General features: G+C 33.6%; 1 protein-coding gene across 4 annotated transcripts in view; it reads right to left on the minus strand.

Moving 5' to 3' along the window:
- The window catches only part of LOC126883095 (glutamine synthetase 2 cytoplasmic-like), a 359,158-nt gene that overhangs the window by 26,442 nt on the left and 316,597 nt on the right, over positions 1-16,119 (minus strand). For all 4 annotated transcript variants that reach the window (XM_050648330.1, XM_050648331.1, XM_050648329.1 and 1 more), the window contains exon 4: positions 8,172-8,371. In XM_050648330.1, the coding sequence (XP_050504287.1) occupies positions 8,172-8,371 (200 nt within the window). The remainder of the gene's footprint in view (positions 1-8,171; positions 8,372-16,119) is intronic.

The following is a 16,119-nucleotide window of genomic DNA, read 5'->3' on the forward strand; positions in this document are numbered from 1 at the left end:
ACTCGAGTAGATTTTGTATGCAGAATATTAGTTACATATCCTATGCCATTTCGGTCCAGAAATTAACTGTAATGGTGTAGGATTTGAAACCGAAATTGTTTATTATTATTGAGCAAATGTCTATACTGTTTCAGTCATGCAAGTAAAACTAATCAAATATTTACTTAGTGCATTTATTATTATATCATAAAATTTAGATATGTTTTGAAAATTAAAATTAATAATTATATATTTTGATAATATTAAAAATTAAAAACAAATGAGTGTACAAGTGTAAAAAACAAATAATGTACGAATATATGTATACAGTATGTCCCTGTAAGTTGGAACCATATGGAAAACTTTTTTGTTATTGATTTTACAAAAAAAAAAGATAGTCTTTATAAAAAGTTCGGCATGGACTAAAACCGAAGATGAAATCATCTGATATTAAGTTTTATTAATAGTACAGTCGAAGCAAAAGTATTCCTATAACCGAGATATTCTAATAACCGGTATTATAATAAGCGGGTTCGACTGTACTATTAATAATACTTAATATCAGATGATTGCATCTTCGGTTTTAGTCCATGCCAAACTTTTTATAAAGACTATCTTTTTTTCGTAAAATCAATAACAAAAAAGTTTTCCATATGGTCCCAACTTACAGGGACATACTGTATACATATATTCGTACATTATTTGTTTATTACACTTGTACACTCATTTGTTTTTAATTTTTAATATTATCAAAATATATAATTATTAATTTTAATTTTCAAAACATATCTAAATTTTATGATATAATAATAAATGCACTAAGTAAATATTTGATTAGTTTTACTTGCATGACTGAAACAGTATAGACATTTGCTCAATAATAATAAAAAATTTCGGTTTCAAATCCTACACCATTACAGTTAATTTCTGGACCGAAATGGCATAGGATATGTAACTAATATTCTGCATACAAAATCTACTCGAGTTCAGTAGCTGCCGTGACTGAAATAGTATAGGATATGTAACTAACATTCTGCATACAAATCCTATTCGAATTCAGTCGCTGCCATGACTGAAATGGTATAGGATATGTAACTAATATTCTGCATACAAACCCTATTCGAATTCAGTCGCTGCCATGACTGGAATGGTATAGGTTTTGTAAATTCGCGGCCCGGCACAGGACAGTCCAAATTCATTTGTATAGTTTTAAATGCAACGTAACCCATTATGAGCGGCCGGCTCGGCCCGGCACTCACAGGCCAGCACGCAAACGGAACGGCCAAAATTCTCCGAAGAGAATAAAATCCGTTGAAGTCGAACGGCCTGAACGGCCAGTCGGCGCCAGTGCGTCATAATTGTTGGTAGTAGGCAGATATTGTTGATTTTTTAATTGAAAGCGCGTGTTTGTTTTGAAATATGGAAATATAAAATTTGGTTTGAGACATTCGAAAATATTTGAGAAATTTTGGATAATCTTTATGCGGGAAAAGATGATGAAAATCGCCATATTCTCTTCTTTGCCTAATATTTCGTGAACCCAAAACCGATGTTTCCGTCGTAATTTTGCATTTTCGTCTGTTCAATCTCAGCACAAATTTCACTTACTCTTCTGACGAGGTCTCCATGGCAAATTATCATTTTTCCGGTGCCGTGCCGTGTCGGCCGTTATAAATGGGTTTTTGGACGTGCCGGCCTGTGCTGTGCCGTGCCGGGCGTTCATAATGGGTTTCATGCTTAAGACGACAAAGTACGGAAATACAAGGCTTAAAGAATTTTTTACTATATGGTGTGGGGCCTGGACGCTGGACGCTTACAGAAACGCTCACGAAAAAACTAGAATTCTTCGTATATCCTGGACCGAACATGTCACCAACGTAGAGGTAATCCCATGAATCGGAAAAGAAATCGTGAGCAAAATTAACCAAACAAAACTTGAATATCTAGGCCACATATCGAGACACGATAAGTACCGTCGACTGCAATTGATTGTCCAGGGGAAATAGACAGTAATAGTCCAAGAGGCAGCGCTGAAAAATCTCTTTGAATTTACTGAAGCTAGATTTTTCACAGTTGATTACTGTGATTGTGTAGAGAAACATACTGCGGTCGGTCAAGTGAAACGTAGAACAGGGGTTACTGAGAGGGTGTCAAAGTTGCTTTCCTACGAAGGTAATTAAATCCATTTACTAAGGCTGAAAATCAGTACACACATTCTAAATTAAATATAAATAAAAGTTATTATAGTCGGTCAGCTGTATGACGGGACAGAGCCGGTCGGTCGCCCCCAGTGAATGTACAGGGTTATTTACTATATTTTGAACCCCTTGTAAACTGCTTTATTTACAGAATTGGAAAAAAATGTAAAATACAAAAGTTATTCGGTTTTAAATTATGATTTTTTGACATATATATCGTACTAGTCACGTCATCCATTTGGGCGTGATGACGTAATCGACTATTTTTTTAAAGGGAATAGGGGTCGAGTGCTAGCTCATTTGAAAGGTTATTCAATTCCCTATTCAGTAGTATTATTAATTATACAGGGTGTGGAATTTTTTTTTAAATTAAATTAATTGTTTAAATTATAATTCAAAAATTTTTTTGGACACCCTGTATAAATAATGATTTTAATGTTTATAGTACTGTATAGAGAATTCAATAACCTTTCAAATGAGCTAGCACACGACCCCTATTCTCATTTAAAAAAATAGTCGATTACGTCATCACGCCCAGATGGATGACGTCACTAGTACGATATAATATGTCAAAAAATCATAATTTAAAAATCGAATAGGTAACTTTTGTATTTTACATTTTTTTCTAATTAAGTAAATAAAGCAGTTTACGAGGGTGTCAAAATATAGTGAATAACCCTGTACATTCATTTAAGGCGACCGAGCGGCTCTGTCCCGTCATACAGCTGACCGACTATAATAACTTTTATGTATATTCAATTTAGAATGTGTGTACTGATTTTCAGCCTTAGTAAATGGATTTAATTACCTTCGTAGGAAAGCAACTTTGATACCCTCTCAGTAACCCCTGTTCTACGTTTCGCTTGACCGACCGCAGTATGTTTCTCTACACAATCACAGTAATCAACTGTGAAAAATTTAGCTTTAGTAAATTCAAAGAGATTTTTCAGCTCTGAATTTCCGTCTATAAGGGAGGACCAGATAGGAGAAGACACTCGTGGCTCCAAAATCTGGTTCGGGCTCACATCGGTCGAACTATTCAGAAGTGCCGCAAGCAAAATCAGAATTGCCATGTTACCAGCCAACGTTCGCAACGGACAGGGCACTTGAAAAAGAAGAAGAAATAATTTTTGTGGTTATTTCTCGAAGAATTCCTTTATGGCATTTTGTAGGTACTTCTTCGTTCGACTAAAAATGATTACCTTTTAACGCTTGTTTCAGTGGTCCAAAAATATGAAAATCACAAGGTGATAAATCGGGACTATATGTCGGATGCCCTAATATTCTATACTTATTTCGTTGCAGATTTTCTTTTAATACTTTTGCAACATAAGGCCCAGCATTGTTGTGCAGAAGAATGGCACCAAGTGAGAGCTACCCTGGACGTTTTCATCTCAATGCTTGATGGAGCTTGTTCAAAGTTTTCCCATACAAGTTTGCTTTGACATGTACTCTAGGTTTTGTAAACTCTATGAACAAAGATCCTTTATGGTCGAAAATTTTTTTTACCGCACTTTGATTGTATTTGGACAGATTGCCAACAACAACTCAATGACATTTTTAAGTCACAATACTTAAAATCACAGTTAAATAAAAATAATTGGAACTGGTCAGTGTAACGTTTACAAATAATATACTAACTAATATTTTAGAACTTCAGTTGATTAAGATGAAGACTAACTGGACCAAAGATTGATTCAATCGAATAAGCGTATATATCAGGACAAAATGAAACAAATTTTAAGATATTTTTATAAGGACAAGGTATAGACCTTTACGTACAGTGTTATTTAGACAAGGCAAAAATGGCGGGTTCGTTGGAAAAAATATTCCCATGAGATTTTTTTGCATAATCGTGAGACATTCCAGAATAAAGTTCAAGAAGTCGCCCACGTGAAAAGTGGTCCAAATTTTTTTTAACAATTTTTTTTAATCACATTGCAAAAATCAATTTTGTTGGCCCGGACCATTTTTTTTGGTTTTTAGACCATTCTGGACAAAAAGAGTCTCTTATAATTTTTCTCGGTTTTTTATTACTTTAACTCGGTTAAAAGTTATTATTATGAAATTCAGAAAGTGACTAAATTAAAGTTTAAAGTCCCCCCTACATGATGCTGAAGAAATGTTTGTCATTATTTTATACTAAGCTGATATTTTTAAGTAATAATAATGAGCGCCATGCACGTATTAGGCGGCCGGCAATGGTAAGTGCGAGAGAGATGCCATTCCGGCAGTCAATGGTGCATCTTACTCGAACTCACATTTACAGCCGCGTCAATACGATCTTACGGCTCATTGTTAATAATTAAAAATAACAGCTTAGTAATAAATTAATGACAATGACACAAATTTCTTCAGGATCATGTAGTGGAGGCTTCAACCTTTGATTTAGTCACTTTCTGACTTTCATAATAATAATTTTTAACCGAGTTATTAAGTCTTAAAAATGGCCATATTCGCGTTTTTCAAATTTTAAATTGCTTATAACTCGAAAACGATCAACTTTAGAGAAAAATTACAAAAGACCTTTTTTTGTCCAGAATGGCCCAAAAAACCTAAAAAATATTTGTCTGGACCAAAAATATTTATTTTTAAAATGTGATTTAAAAAAAAATTGTTAAAAAAAATTGGACAACTTTTCGCGTGGGCGACTTCTTGAACCTTATTCTGGGGTGTCTCACAAATGTGAATATGCAAAAAAATCTCATGGGAATATTTTTTCCAACGAACCCGCCGTTTTCGCCTTGTCTAAATGGACATTGCAGTTGGAAAAGAATAAACGTTAATGTTTTCACCTTTTAAGCGGTGCAGAAGTGGAACGTTAGCAGAAGAAGAATGAAAATTCAAACATATTGTTTTTCAATTGTACTTATTATTAGGGCAAGGTACTTTTTATTTTATTTTATTTTATTTTATTTTATTTTATTTTATTTTATTTTATTTTATTTTATTTTATTTTATTTTATTTTATTTTATTTTATTTTATTTTATTTTATTTTATTTTATTTTATTTTATTTTATTTTATTCTATTTATTTGATTATTTCATTCATAGGAAATTCTGACCAATAGAAAGCTACAGAAAATTAAACTGATTATTTCACTCATAGGAGATTCTGACCAATAGAAAGCTACAGAAATCTGAATTAAATCGATAATTTTTGATAATCTCCCGTCGTTAAGTATATGACGTCAGATGCCCTTCGTTGCTACGAAAAAATACATTCAGTGACATTAATGACAATTAATGTTTTAAAAATTATAAAAGTGATGACTTTCAATCGTCAAATATTTATAAAAACTGTGTGTTTAATGGTACTTACATAAATAAATTACAATAAAATTTTGGTTTTGAACAGTTTTATTCATGAAATAATCGCAACAAATTGCACTCGACCTCTGAAATTAATATAGAATTTTTGCTCTCGTGACACTTTGACATAATTTCACTAACCTTCGGCTTGTGAAATTAAAACTGTCAAAGTGTCACTCGGGAAAAATTCAATAATTTGAGAGCTCTTGTGCAATTACTACTGATAATTTTTGATAATATCCCGTCGTCAAGTATATTACGTCAGATGCCCTTCGTTGCTACGAAAAAATACATTCGGTGACATTAATGACAATTAATGTTTTAAAAATTATAAAAGTGATGACTTTCAACCGTCAAATATTTATAACAATTGTGTGTTTAATTGTACTAATTTGTACTTACATGAATAAATTACAATAAAATACAACAACAAATTGCACTCGATCTCTAAAATTATTATCGAATTTTTGCCCTCGTGACACTTAGACATAATTTCACTCCCCTTCGGGTCGTGAAATTAAAACTGTCAAAGTGTCACTCGAAAAAAATTCAATAATTTTAGAGCTCTTGTGCAATTACTACTGAACAGTTCAATTCGGGAAAGTCTAGAGAAGAATTCTACGCGTTTCCTAGACAGAACCCAGAGCCAACCTGTCAATTCTGGAAGAGCTTTATATAAAAAACAGGCTATTAAAAATTAAAAAAAGTAAACCGAGCATTTCTAAATTACTTCGGCTACTTAGTCAGAAAAATGGGGACCATGGAATTATTGGTAGTAAAAGGAAAGGTATAAAACACAGACTAGAACAAAAAAGAGACTGCATACGAAAATTCACCCCGGTGCTATGGGATAAGAACATTAATACAAAAATAAAAAGAAGAATATATTATACCATGACAAAAGTATCCTCACTGGTGTGAAAATTGTACAATAAATAAGAAAACCAAAAACAAAATAAGAGCAACAGATCTGAAATTCCTAAGGAGAAGTTGCAAAGTAACAAGAAGATATAGAATAAATAACATATAGATTAAGAAAAGAATGGGAATGGAAGTCAGATATAATAGACTACATCGAACAGAAGAGATTAATCTGGTACGACGATGTCAGAAGAGCAGACCAAAATCGTTGGATAAATAGAATAACAGAGTGGAGCCCGATAGGGAGAGGGAAGAGAGGTGGACCCCGAAGATCTTGCAAATATGAAGTGGACGAAGCAATGAAAAAAAGAAATCTGCAGGAAGGGGACTGGCAGAACAGAAAGAAGATGAGCAGACCAAATGAGGACTCTGTTGGGAAAATCCTTACATGAATCGTTTATCTAGCACAAGATCGCAGCTAATGAAGATAGCAAGCTATCAAGCTACAATATTTAGAACGTCACGTCACGATGTCTTGACAAGAGCTCAAGGAATGAGAAGGAATATCTAATCATCAACATATTTTGAGCATTATGTAATACAATGTGGGAATTATTCGACACGTTTTACGATGTATTAAGAATTACTTCCAATATTCAATTATATTATACAGAGCTAGTCAAAAGTCCGTACGCCCTCGTATCTTGAAGGGTTATACCCATAATATTGAAATTTGGAGGGAGGAAATAAACGGAGGTAGGCCTCTTAACTGGTAATGACAGGTGACGTAATAGTGACAGATGACGTTCCAGAACCACTGTCGCCGATAATTTTAAATGGGAGCTTATGGCAAGTGATACCTCGTTTGAAAGGTATTCAAAATACGTATTCAGTCATACTATTTGTTTTCGGTTTTAGTTGATTTTGATTTTGGTGAATAAATTAAATAAATATAATATTATAGTTTCGCATTTAATTAATAAAAATTCAAATGTCTGCCTATGGTTTTTTTGTCAAAAATTTTGACGTTTTTCAATTCTCTAGTAGTTTTTACGTCAACGTCAACCTTTTTGACAAGAAATCATATGCGGTATTTTGAATTTTTATTAATTAAATGCGAAACTACAATTTTATATTTATTTTATTTATTCATCAAAATTGGCTTCAACTCAAACAAAATTAGTATGACTGAATAGGTATTTTCAATACCTTTTAAACGAGGTATCACTTGGCATAAGGTCCCATTTAAAATTATCTGTGACAGTGGCGCTGTAAAGTCTTCTGTCATAATTACGTCACCTGTCATGACTGGTTAAGAAGCTTACGTCCGTTTATTTCATCCCTTCAAATTTCACTATTATAGGTATAACCGTTCAAAAGATACGAGGGGGTACGGACTTTTGACTAGCACTGTATAAAAAATCTTGGTTTGTGGGAGTCTCAAATTGTTTACAAACAAAAAATGACCTTTACATAATGAATATTAATTTTAATTACATGATTATTATCAACAATAACATAGTAAAACCTGTTTAATTAGGTAATAAAATCAGGTATACATGAATAATGCTAATATGTTAAATTAAAACCATTTCAGAAGCATTTGAAGAAGTTTTTACATGCACATACTCAAAGATGAGAAATAAAGATGTTCTAGCATTTCCTTATTATTCGTCAAAGTATATCTTCAACAGGCTCTAAGTTTTATTGAAATATAACTGCGTTTGGTTACTAACTTTAATTATTTTTCTAGGTGATTAAAAAAATACGATCTTGTGAATATCGAATATATAAAACCAAAGAAACATTAAAAGTACTTACCCAATGCCATTTGGTTCTCTCATAACCTGAGTTGAGAAGTTGGTGTGAGCTCCAGCTCCGTTCCAGTCACCTTCCATCGGTTTGGGATCAAAAGTTACAATTACACCGTAATCTTCGGCTACTCGCTGTAAGATATACCTAGAGATCCACAATTCATCACCAATTGAAATGCCTTCGCAAGGTCCTACTTGGTATTCCCACTGAAATAAAAGAACGTTTTAAGTAATACTCAAAATAATATTCTAATACTATACTAGGCTATTAGTTAACATCATGTACAAACCGACATTGATAAAATAGGAACTAGCAACGCGCCGGAACTACTGTAAAGATTTATACACAAACGACAAGGTCGTTTGAAAATAGATTACCAAATAACTACATATTCCAAAGAGACACAAATTGGATGCAATAGGCAAACGATCGAAAGAGATGGAAAATTATGAGGGAGATCTGTGTCGAGTAGTGGACAAGCTAAGATTAAATGATAATTCCAAAGAAGAGAAAAAATCTGGATAGAAGAATAGAAGATCTTTAAATAGTATGATAGCTTTAATTTACGCAAAAGAAAAACAAAGAAATGACCGGTTCTAGAAATAGTATCAGAATGAATATCCTTAAATAAATGATAAGGGGATATTATTACTGATGTGAAGGGGAGATTGTGTCACTGGACCAATCACATCCATCAACTATTTAATGAAAGAGAAGAACTTTCATTAGAAACCACATAGGACGCCGAACCACCAATATTACGAGAAGAAATCTGTATCTATGCCATCAACACAAAAGATGTCAAACGAACTGGACCAGCTGATATGCTAATCGAATTTTAATGCTCATTGACCAAGATGTTATTGATGTAATAGTTGAACTCTTTAATCTAATATATATCATACTCCACAATCTCCAGACAATGGCTGAAATCGACCTTTGCAGCTATTCCCAAAAAGTCAAGTGCAACAATCTGTTCAGATTATATAATAATAGATTTATTGAGTCACACACTTAAAATTTTTTTGAAAATCTCTTGAATATGAAATTAATGACACAATTTGAATTTAGAAATGGTATGACCACAAGATATGCTTTGTTCGGCTTGCATGTGCTAGCCTAGAGGTGCATGGATATGAATCAGGACATGTTCTTATGTTTTCTAGTATTCGATAAAGTTTAACATAAATGTCTGTAGATATATTAAAAAGCAAAAATATTGAGAGTCGTGATATGAAAATTATATCTTATGGATATTGGAATCAAACTGTAAAGGTAAGAGTTGACATCCAGAACACCCGATATATCAAAATATAATACAAAAAGAATCCATCAGGGTTGCGTGCCGTCCCCACTACTTGAATTTTGGTGCAACAGACCAATCCTTCGAATACCAAACGAAATTCAAACATACAAGTGATAAAAGAAAGAAGATGTGATCATAACCCAATCCTTGTAGAAATATGAGAATCGGAAGCAAACAACTCGCAGCAACTACAAGAGATATACAAATTGAGCCACCTTCAGAAGAATATTTACTGAAAATATCTGAAAAGATTGTCAGCAGAGAAGAACTAAACTGGAAGATGCTGCAATGCAAAGATATGATTAAGGATGTCTTAAACAAAAGTACAACTATGATATTTCAACAGTAAGAGATATATTCCGGAGAATGGACCAAGAACTAAAAATCTCTCTAGAGGAAAATATCTGCGAATTTGTGATTTTTGCTATATTTTTGCCTTATTGTTCATAGAAGAAAATAAATGAAATTAACGAATAATATTAAATATTGCAGAATTTTAAACTGACCATGATAACTTGAGAAGGATAACTAACTGGACAGCACTATAGCCCAGGTGTAGAGGAAGACCCAGAAGAAGATGGCTGGATGATGTAGAAGAAGACATAAGAGCAATGAATGTGAAAGACTGGAAAGTTCAGTGCAAGGACAGGAAGAAATGGAAAAAAGTCACGAGAAGAGTAAAGACACACAGCAAGCTATAAATGACAGAGGAGCAGGTAATCCACCTCACCCAAAAGGGCGGATCCAAGGGCGCCATGGGGGCCATGGCCCCCTCCGAGAATTTAAAAAAATATAAATTTAAATATTTGCTATTTGCAGTTCAAATGTTTTTACTTTCAAATACATATTCCGCTTCCCACATTCATAATGAATCAGGTTCAAAGTGCAAATTATCACTCTGTCGTATTTGACGAAAGGACCGACGCGCGACGCATCCCACGTAGAACAGCTTTCTCTAAATTTGAGATACATACACAATAACAACATTCGTGAAGAGTTTGTAAAGTTCATTGACGCTTATGGGAACATAAAAATAATTAGTGAAAATCAAGAAAGACGGAAAGAACAACGCCTGACAGGAGAAGAATTGGGAAAAAGTTTTAAACTTGTTGAAAGAACTGCACTTGGATCCGAAGAAATATGTAGGAATCGGTACTGGCAGTTGTAGAGTAATGATCTCTGAAGCGGTCGGTACAGTAACAGAAATAAAAAAGGTTGCAACCAATGCAGTTAAATGTCCTTGCCTGAATCATATTTTAAACAACTCCCTTTCAACTCCTATTAATATATCGTCCATCAGAAACACAGTGGGAACAATGAAGTGAGTAATTTTTTAACATGTCAGCCAAAAGAAATGAAGTTTTAAAACTGAAACTCGTTTAACAAGTTTATGCGAAACAAGGTGCGTTGAACGCCATGAAAGCGTAGCTAATCCAGTTCAGATCTGGAATTTTACATTTAATTGAAGCACTACCATCTATCTCATCATGGAAGAATCTAAAACTGCTACACTTACATCAACTTTGCTTAATTCTTTATGCACATCTGAGTTTATAGTATCAATGATGTCACTGATTTACATACTAAAATTAACATTACCAGCAAACCGACTTCTACAAACAAAATCTCTTGATGCGAATCTGGCGACTAAGTATTTGCTCACTACGGAGACCAAAGGATGGTATTCTAGCCTAGAGCATAGTATCGTACTCTTAATATTCGTGAATTCTCTCTTTTAAAATAATGTATTTATTTTACCTGGCGATCGAAACTATATTATCGATCGCTATGTAAAATAAATGCATTATTTTGAATGCCAGAATTCACGAATATAAAGAGTAGAATACTATGCTCTAGGTTAGTATACCATCCTTTGGTCTCCGTAGTGAGCACACGCTAAGGCTGTTTCCAATACAATGTTGACTATGAAAGATCGAATATCTAACTGGGAAGAAAGTTTTAGTAAGATTTTTACGTAAGTTAAAGAATTAGCAGACGAATTGGACGTTAAAGTGAAGTTACCTAGATTTGTGGGTAGACGGACTAAGAGAGCTAATCAACAAGGTGGCCCATAAAAATATTACAGACGTACAATTTACACACTTCTTCTAGACAATGTTTATACCGATTTAACGTCAAGACTACATGCCACCTCACTTATTTGTTTGGGGCTACAAGGCATTATTCCCACACTCATAGGTGATTCTTAAGGAGAAAAAGAAGTGGAACTATTAAAACCTTTAAAGAAAGCAGTTAAACAATTTTCATGGGCTATCATGGACATTGGTGATACACAGACAAACATTCTTCTATTGCCAGATGAAGTAACAAAGGTGCTTGACGTTTGCCATGCAAATGTTTTTATGACACTCAAAAGTATGACACTCAAAGAAATTACCATTTCAACCCCAATATTTAAAAAAATTCCCCCAGACTCCCGTGTACCCCCTCCAAAAAGTTTATGGCCCCTCCCGAAAATCGGTCCTGGATGCTCCCCAAGGATCCCATGCTCACCCAAGAATAGGATTTTAACCTTTCCGGAACCGTGCTATAAAAACTTACGCTGCAGGCCGTGCGGGGCAACTATGTTACCCCACTAAAATACTTTAATAATTCATTTAAATTTTACATTATTGTTTGGAAAGTTATACCGGGTGTCCACTTATATTTTCCCCCATTTTAACTGCCTATAACTTATAAACGGCTTAAGATAGAAATATGCGGTTTTCGATGAAATGTTTTATTTTAGTAAAAGTTTTGTCTGAATGGATTGAATTTTTTATATCGCTTTCAAATACGAAAAGAAAAATGGCAGATTTTTGAAAAAAACGTTGTTGACATTTTTTTAATGGAACACTCAGTATATTTTTTTGTAAATTGAAAGAAAGGTCATTCACCTATCCAGCGATATAAAGTTTTTCAAAATCGGTTGTCAAATCACTGAGTAATTAATTTTTAAAATGAGCTGTGCAACGTGGATATCACATACCTAAATAACATAACTAAGCAAAATGATTTTATGTTATGTGATTTCCACATTACATCTTTCATTTTAAAAATTATTTGCTCAGTCATTTGACAACCGATTTTAAAAAATTTAATATCGCTGGATAGGTAAATGACCGTTTTTTCAAGCTACAAAAAAATATACTGGGTGTTTCAATAAAAAAGTCAATAACGTTTTTTTTTCCAAAAATCCGCCATTTTTTATTTAAAAACGACATAAAAATGGTCATTTACCTAAAAACTTGAAAAAACTGTCATTTCCCTATCCAACGATATAATTCTTTTTAAAACCGGTTGTCAAATGACTGAGCAATTAATTTTTAAAATGAGAGGTGCAATGTGGAAATCACATAACATAATATCAATTTGCTTATTTGTGTTATTTATGTAGGTACGTGATATCCACGTTGCACCTCTCATTTTAAAAATTAATTACTCAGTGATTTGACAACCGATTTTGAAAAACTTTATATCGCTGGATAGGTGAATGACCTTTCTTTCAATTTACAAAAAAATATACTGGGTGTTCTATTAAAAAAAGTCAACAACGTTTTTTTTCAAAAATCCGCCATTTTTCTTTTCGTATTTGAAAGCGATATAAAAAATTCAGTCCATTCAGACAAAACTTTTACTAAAATAAAACATTTCAGCGAAAACCGCATATTTCTATCTTGAGCCATTTAGAAGTTATAGGCAGTTAAAATGGGGGGAAATATAAGTGGACACCCGGTATAATAAGGCACTAGTAACTGAAATAATTTGTTTTTATTATTAAAAAGATTTACATTTTTTTTTATTTATGCCTGTAATTACAATTTGATTTTATTCCTGATTTTTACAGTCAGGGCATAAAAATGTTTTACTTTCTTCTCGATGTATGGTACAAATTGGTTTTCTGCATGTACTACATGATATGTGAGTCTTTCTATCACGTGCCCTGGCACAAAAGCTGCATCTTCGACTTGTATATTGTTGAATGTCTCTGGCAGGGGTTTCTGGCACTGTGTGCCCCGAGGAGTTAATTTCAATTTTAGTATGAAATTTAAATTATATTTGATAATTTTTATAAAAAAACGATTTAGTAATATATTTTCTAAGGTTAAACGCCATGGCGTTAGATATAATTCCTAGGGATTGTAATGCTTAATGAATGAATGAAAATGACCATATCAACATTCTAAAATCATTTCATTCAAAACCATAGACATGCCTATGTTCAAAATAAACAAGAACCTATGTAGTTTCAAAAAATACTTACGTCACAAAGATGTAGCATATTGTTGGAAATTGTGCCATATTCATCAATTATTTAATAATTAATTCATTTTTATACAAAGATCTGTTCCGACAAAAAACCGGTTATCACTCGTTTGATAAGTTTTGCTTATATTTTTTTGCTTATCTTTGTTTACGTTTCATGAATATGACCACGACCAGTGACCTCAAAATCACGTACGTGCTATCTGCAATTTGTGATACTTACGTAAAAGGAAGAAAAAACTATATTATTTGCCTATGATGTAAAAATCTTTTGGAAACGCAGATTTTGAAATATTTATCATTTGAAAGTGTTAATAATAGGCAATAATGGAAAATATGACGATAATGATAATAATGCATCACAGAAATACCCAGATACTCTATTTTTGTTATTATTTTTCTTGTATTCTTTCTCTTATTTATCTGGGGGTCTGATAACTGCTTCTTTTGCCGATTGGGGCGCTGTGATCTTAAAAAAACAATAGTTCTAGACTATGGCGTAACCAGGTGTTAAGGGGTAATACCAGGGCCGTAACTACCATTGGGGCAACCGGGGCAGTGCCCCAGGGCCCCCGTCCAAGGGGGCCCCTGTGGAGCCCTCGTTTGATTGGCCGTGCATAGATTTTAATGAGGAAAATAAAAATATGTATTTTAAAAGCCGATCCCAACGAAATAGTTTCAAATGACACAATTTTAAAAAGACCTTACAGATGCACCCTAGACCTCAACATAAAGTTGAGGGCGCTAAGCTGGGGCCCCCGAGACCATAACATAAAAATTTAAATTATCACTTAAGAAATTAGTTATTTTGGCGTAATAAAACCTAAAATGCCATTGGAAGAGGAGGCCTGGGCTAAGCTGGGGCCCCCGAGACTTTTCGTAAAGATATAAATTATTACTGAGAAAATTAGTCATTTTGACGAAATAAAAACTAAAATGCAACCGGAATATTGGCCATTTCATTTTCTTCCTTGTTTATATCATTTCATTATCCCATATAAATATCTATTTTCATATTACAAACCAATATTCAGTGAATTAAAGCTAGCCCGAATACTCACTTGAGACTTGGTGTCTCCCTGACCATTCGATTTGTTCTTCTGAGCTAAGCCACTCTTCCTTAGTATCTTAAATCACTTCTCTTCCAATTTTTCCCTCGTTCCTCAGTTCTTCCTCTTCAAAATCCCAATACCCAGAGTATTGAGGTTTCAATTGTCTTAACCAATTTACCCCAGGCCACATGTACATGAAAGGAACCACATTGTAGCCGAAAAATGTAATTAACATTATGATATGTATATTTTTTTATGAAAACAGAAAAGATGGTATGTCCTTGCAAAATTATTTAGCTTAAAATAAGGTGATTTCAAATTTTTTTGTGTTGGTCAACTAAAATAGCAACATGTAGGTACAAGAAACTTCAGTCATGGAATGCATTAAAATGAGTTTTCAACGGGTTAAATATCAAACATTTTTCCGGACCCCCCATTCCGCTGGGGGATAAACCCCAGGCCCCACGGTAGGTGCCCCTAGATCACGTTTGCCCCGGGGTCCCAACATCGTAGTTACGGCCCTGGGTAATACCCCCACTGGTATTATACTCATCATCCCCCCAGAGACTCTCCAGTAGTTGTAACCTCCCTAAATTTTAGCGTGTGCGACTATTAGTATATTTTTGGCAGCTTCATAAAGTTGACGGGTTTGGAAAAATGACGCATATGGAGAAAAAAGATTTTCGATGTCTCATTAAACATTATTATATGAGAAATAGAACTTCAGACTTCACAGTCAAATTCTGGCTTCGTTAATTTAGTAATGCTCGTATTTCTACAGTAGATGAACCATGTACTGAACGGCCCACTGATGAAGTTATACCGGAAAATGTGAAGAAAGTTCATGAAATGGTTCTAACTGGTCGCAAAGTGAAGATGCGAGAATTGACAGAGGCCAAAAGAATTAGTAAAGAGAGCACTAGTCATATTATGACCGAAGTTTTGAATATGAAAAAAATATCCTTAGGATGGGTGTCGCGTTTGCTGACCATTGACCAAAAACTTGATCCTGTGACTACTTCTCTGCAGTGTTTGGACCTTATGAAACCATAATTTTACTTTCCAATTAAGTTTATTTGACGTTTTTTGTTTGTTTGTTTGTTTGTTTTTTCTTGGTAAAAAATTCTTCTAATAATTTAATTTGATCCGACTCATTTATATTGAAAATTTATGTATTTCGTTTGCAGCTTCTGGTATTTGGAACCACTCTGTAAGTTTCTCAGCCAGGATTTTTCTTATTATATACATTTTAAAGTCGATGAATTTAAAATATTGCCAATATTTTTGAATTGCTTTCCTGGAACGATTTTGTAGGAAAATTAAATGCCCA

Source organism: Diabrotica virgifera, chromosome 4 (genome assembly GCF_917563875.1).
Source record: "Diabrotica virgifera virgifera chromosome 4, PGI_DIABVI_V3a".
NCBI classification, from domain to species: domain Eukaryota; kingdom Metazoa; phylum Arthropoda; class Insecta; order Coleoptera; family Chrysomelidae; genus Diabrotica; species Diabrotica virgifera.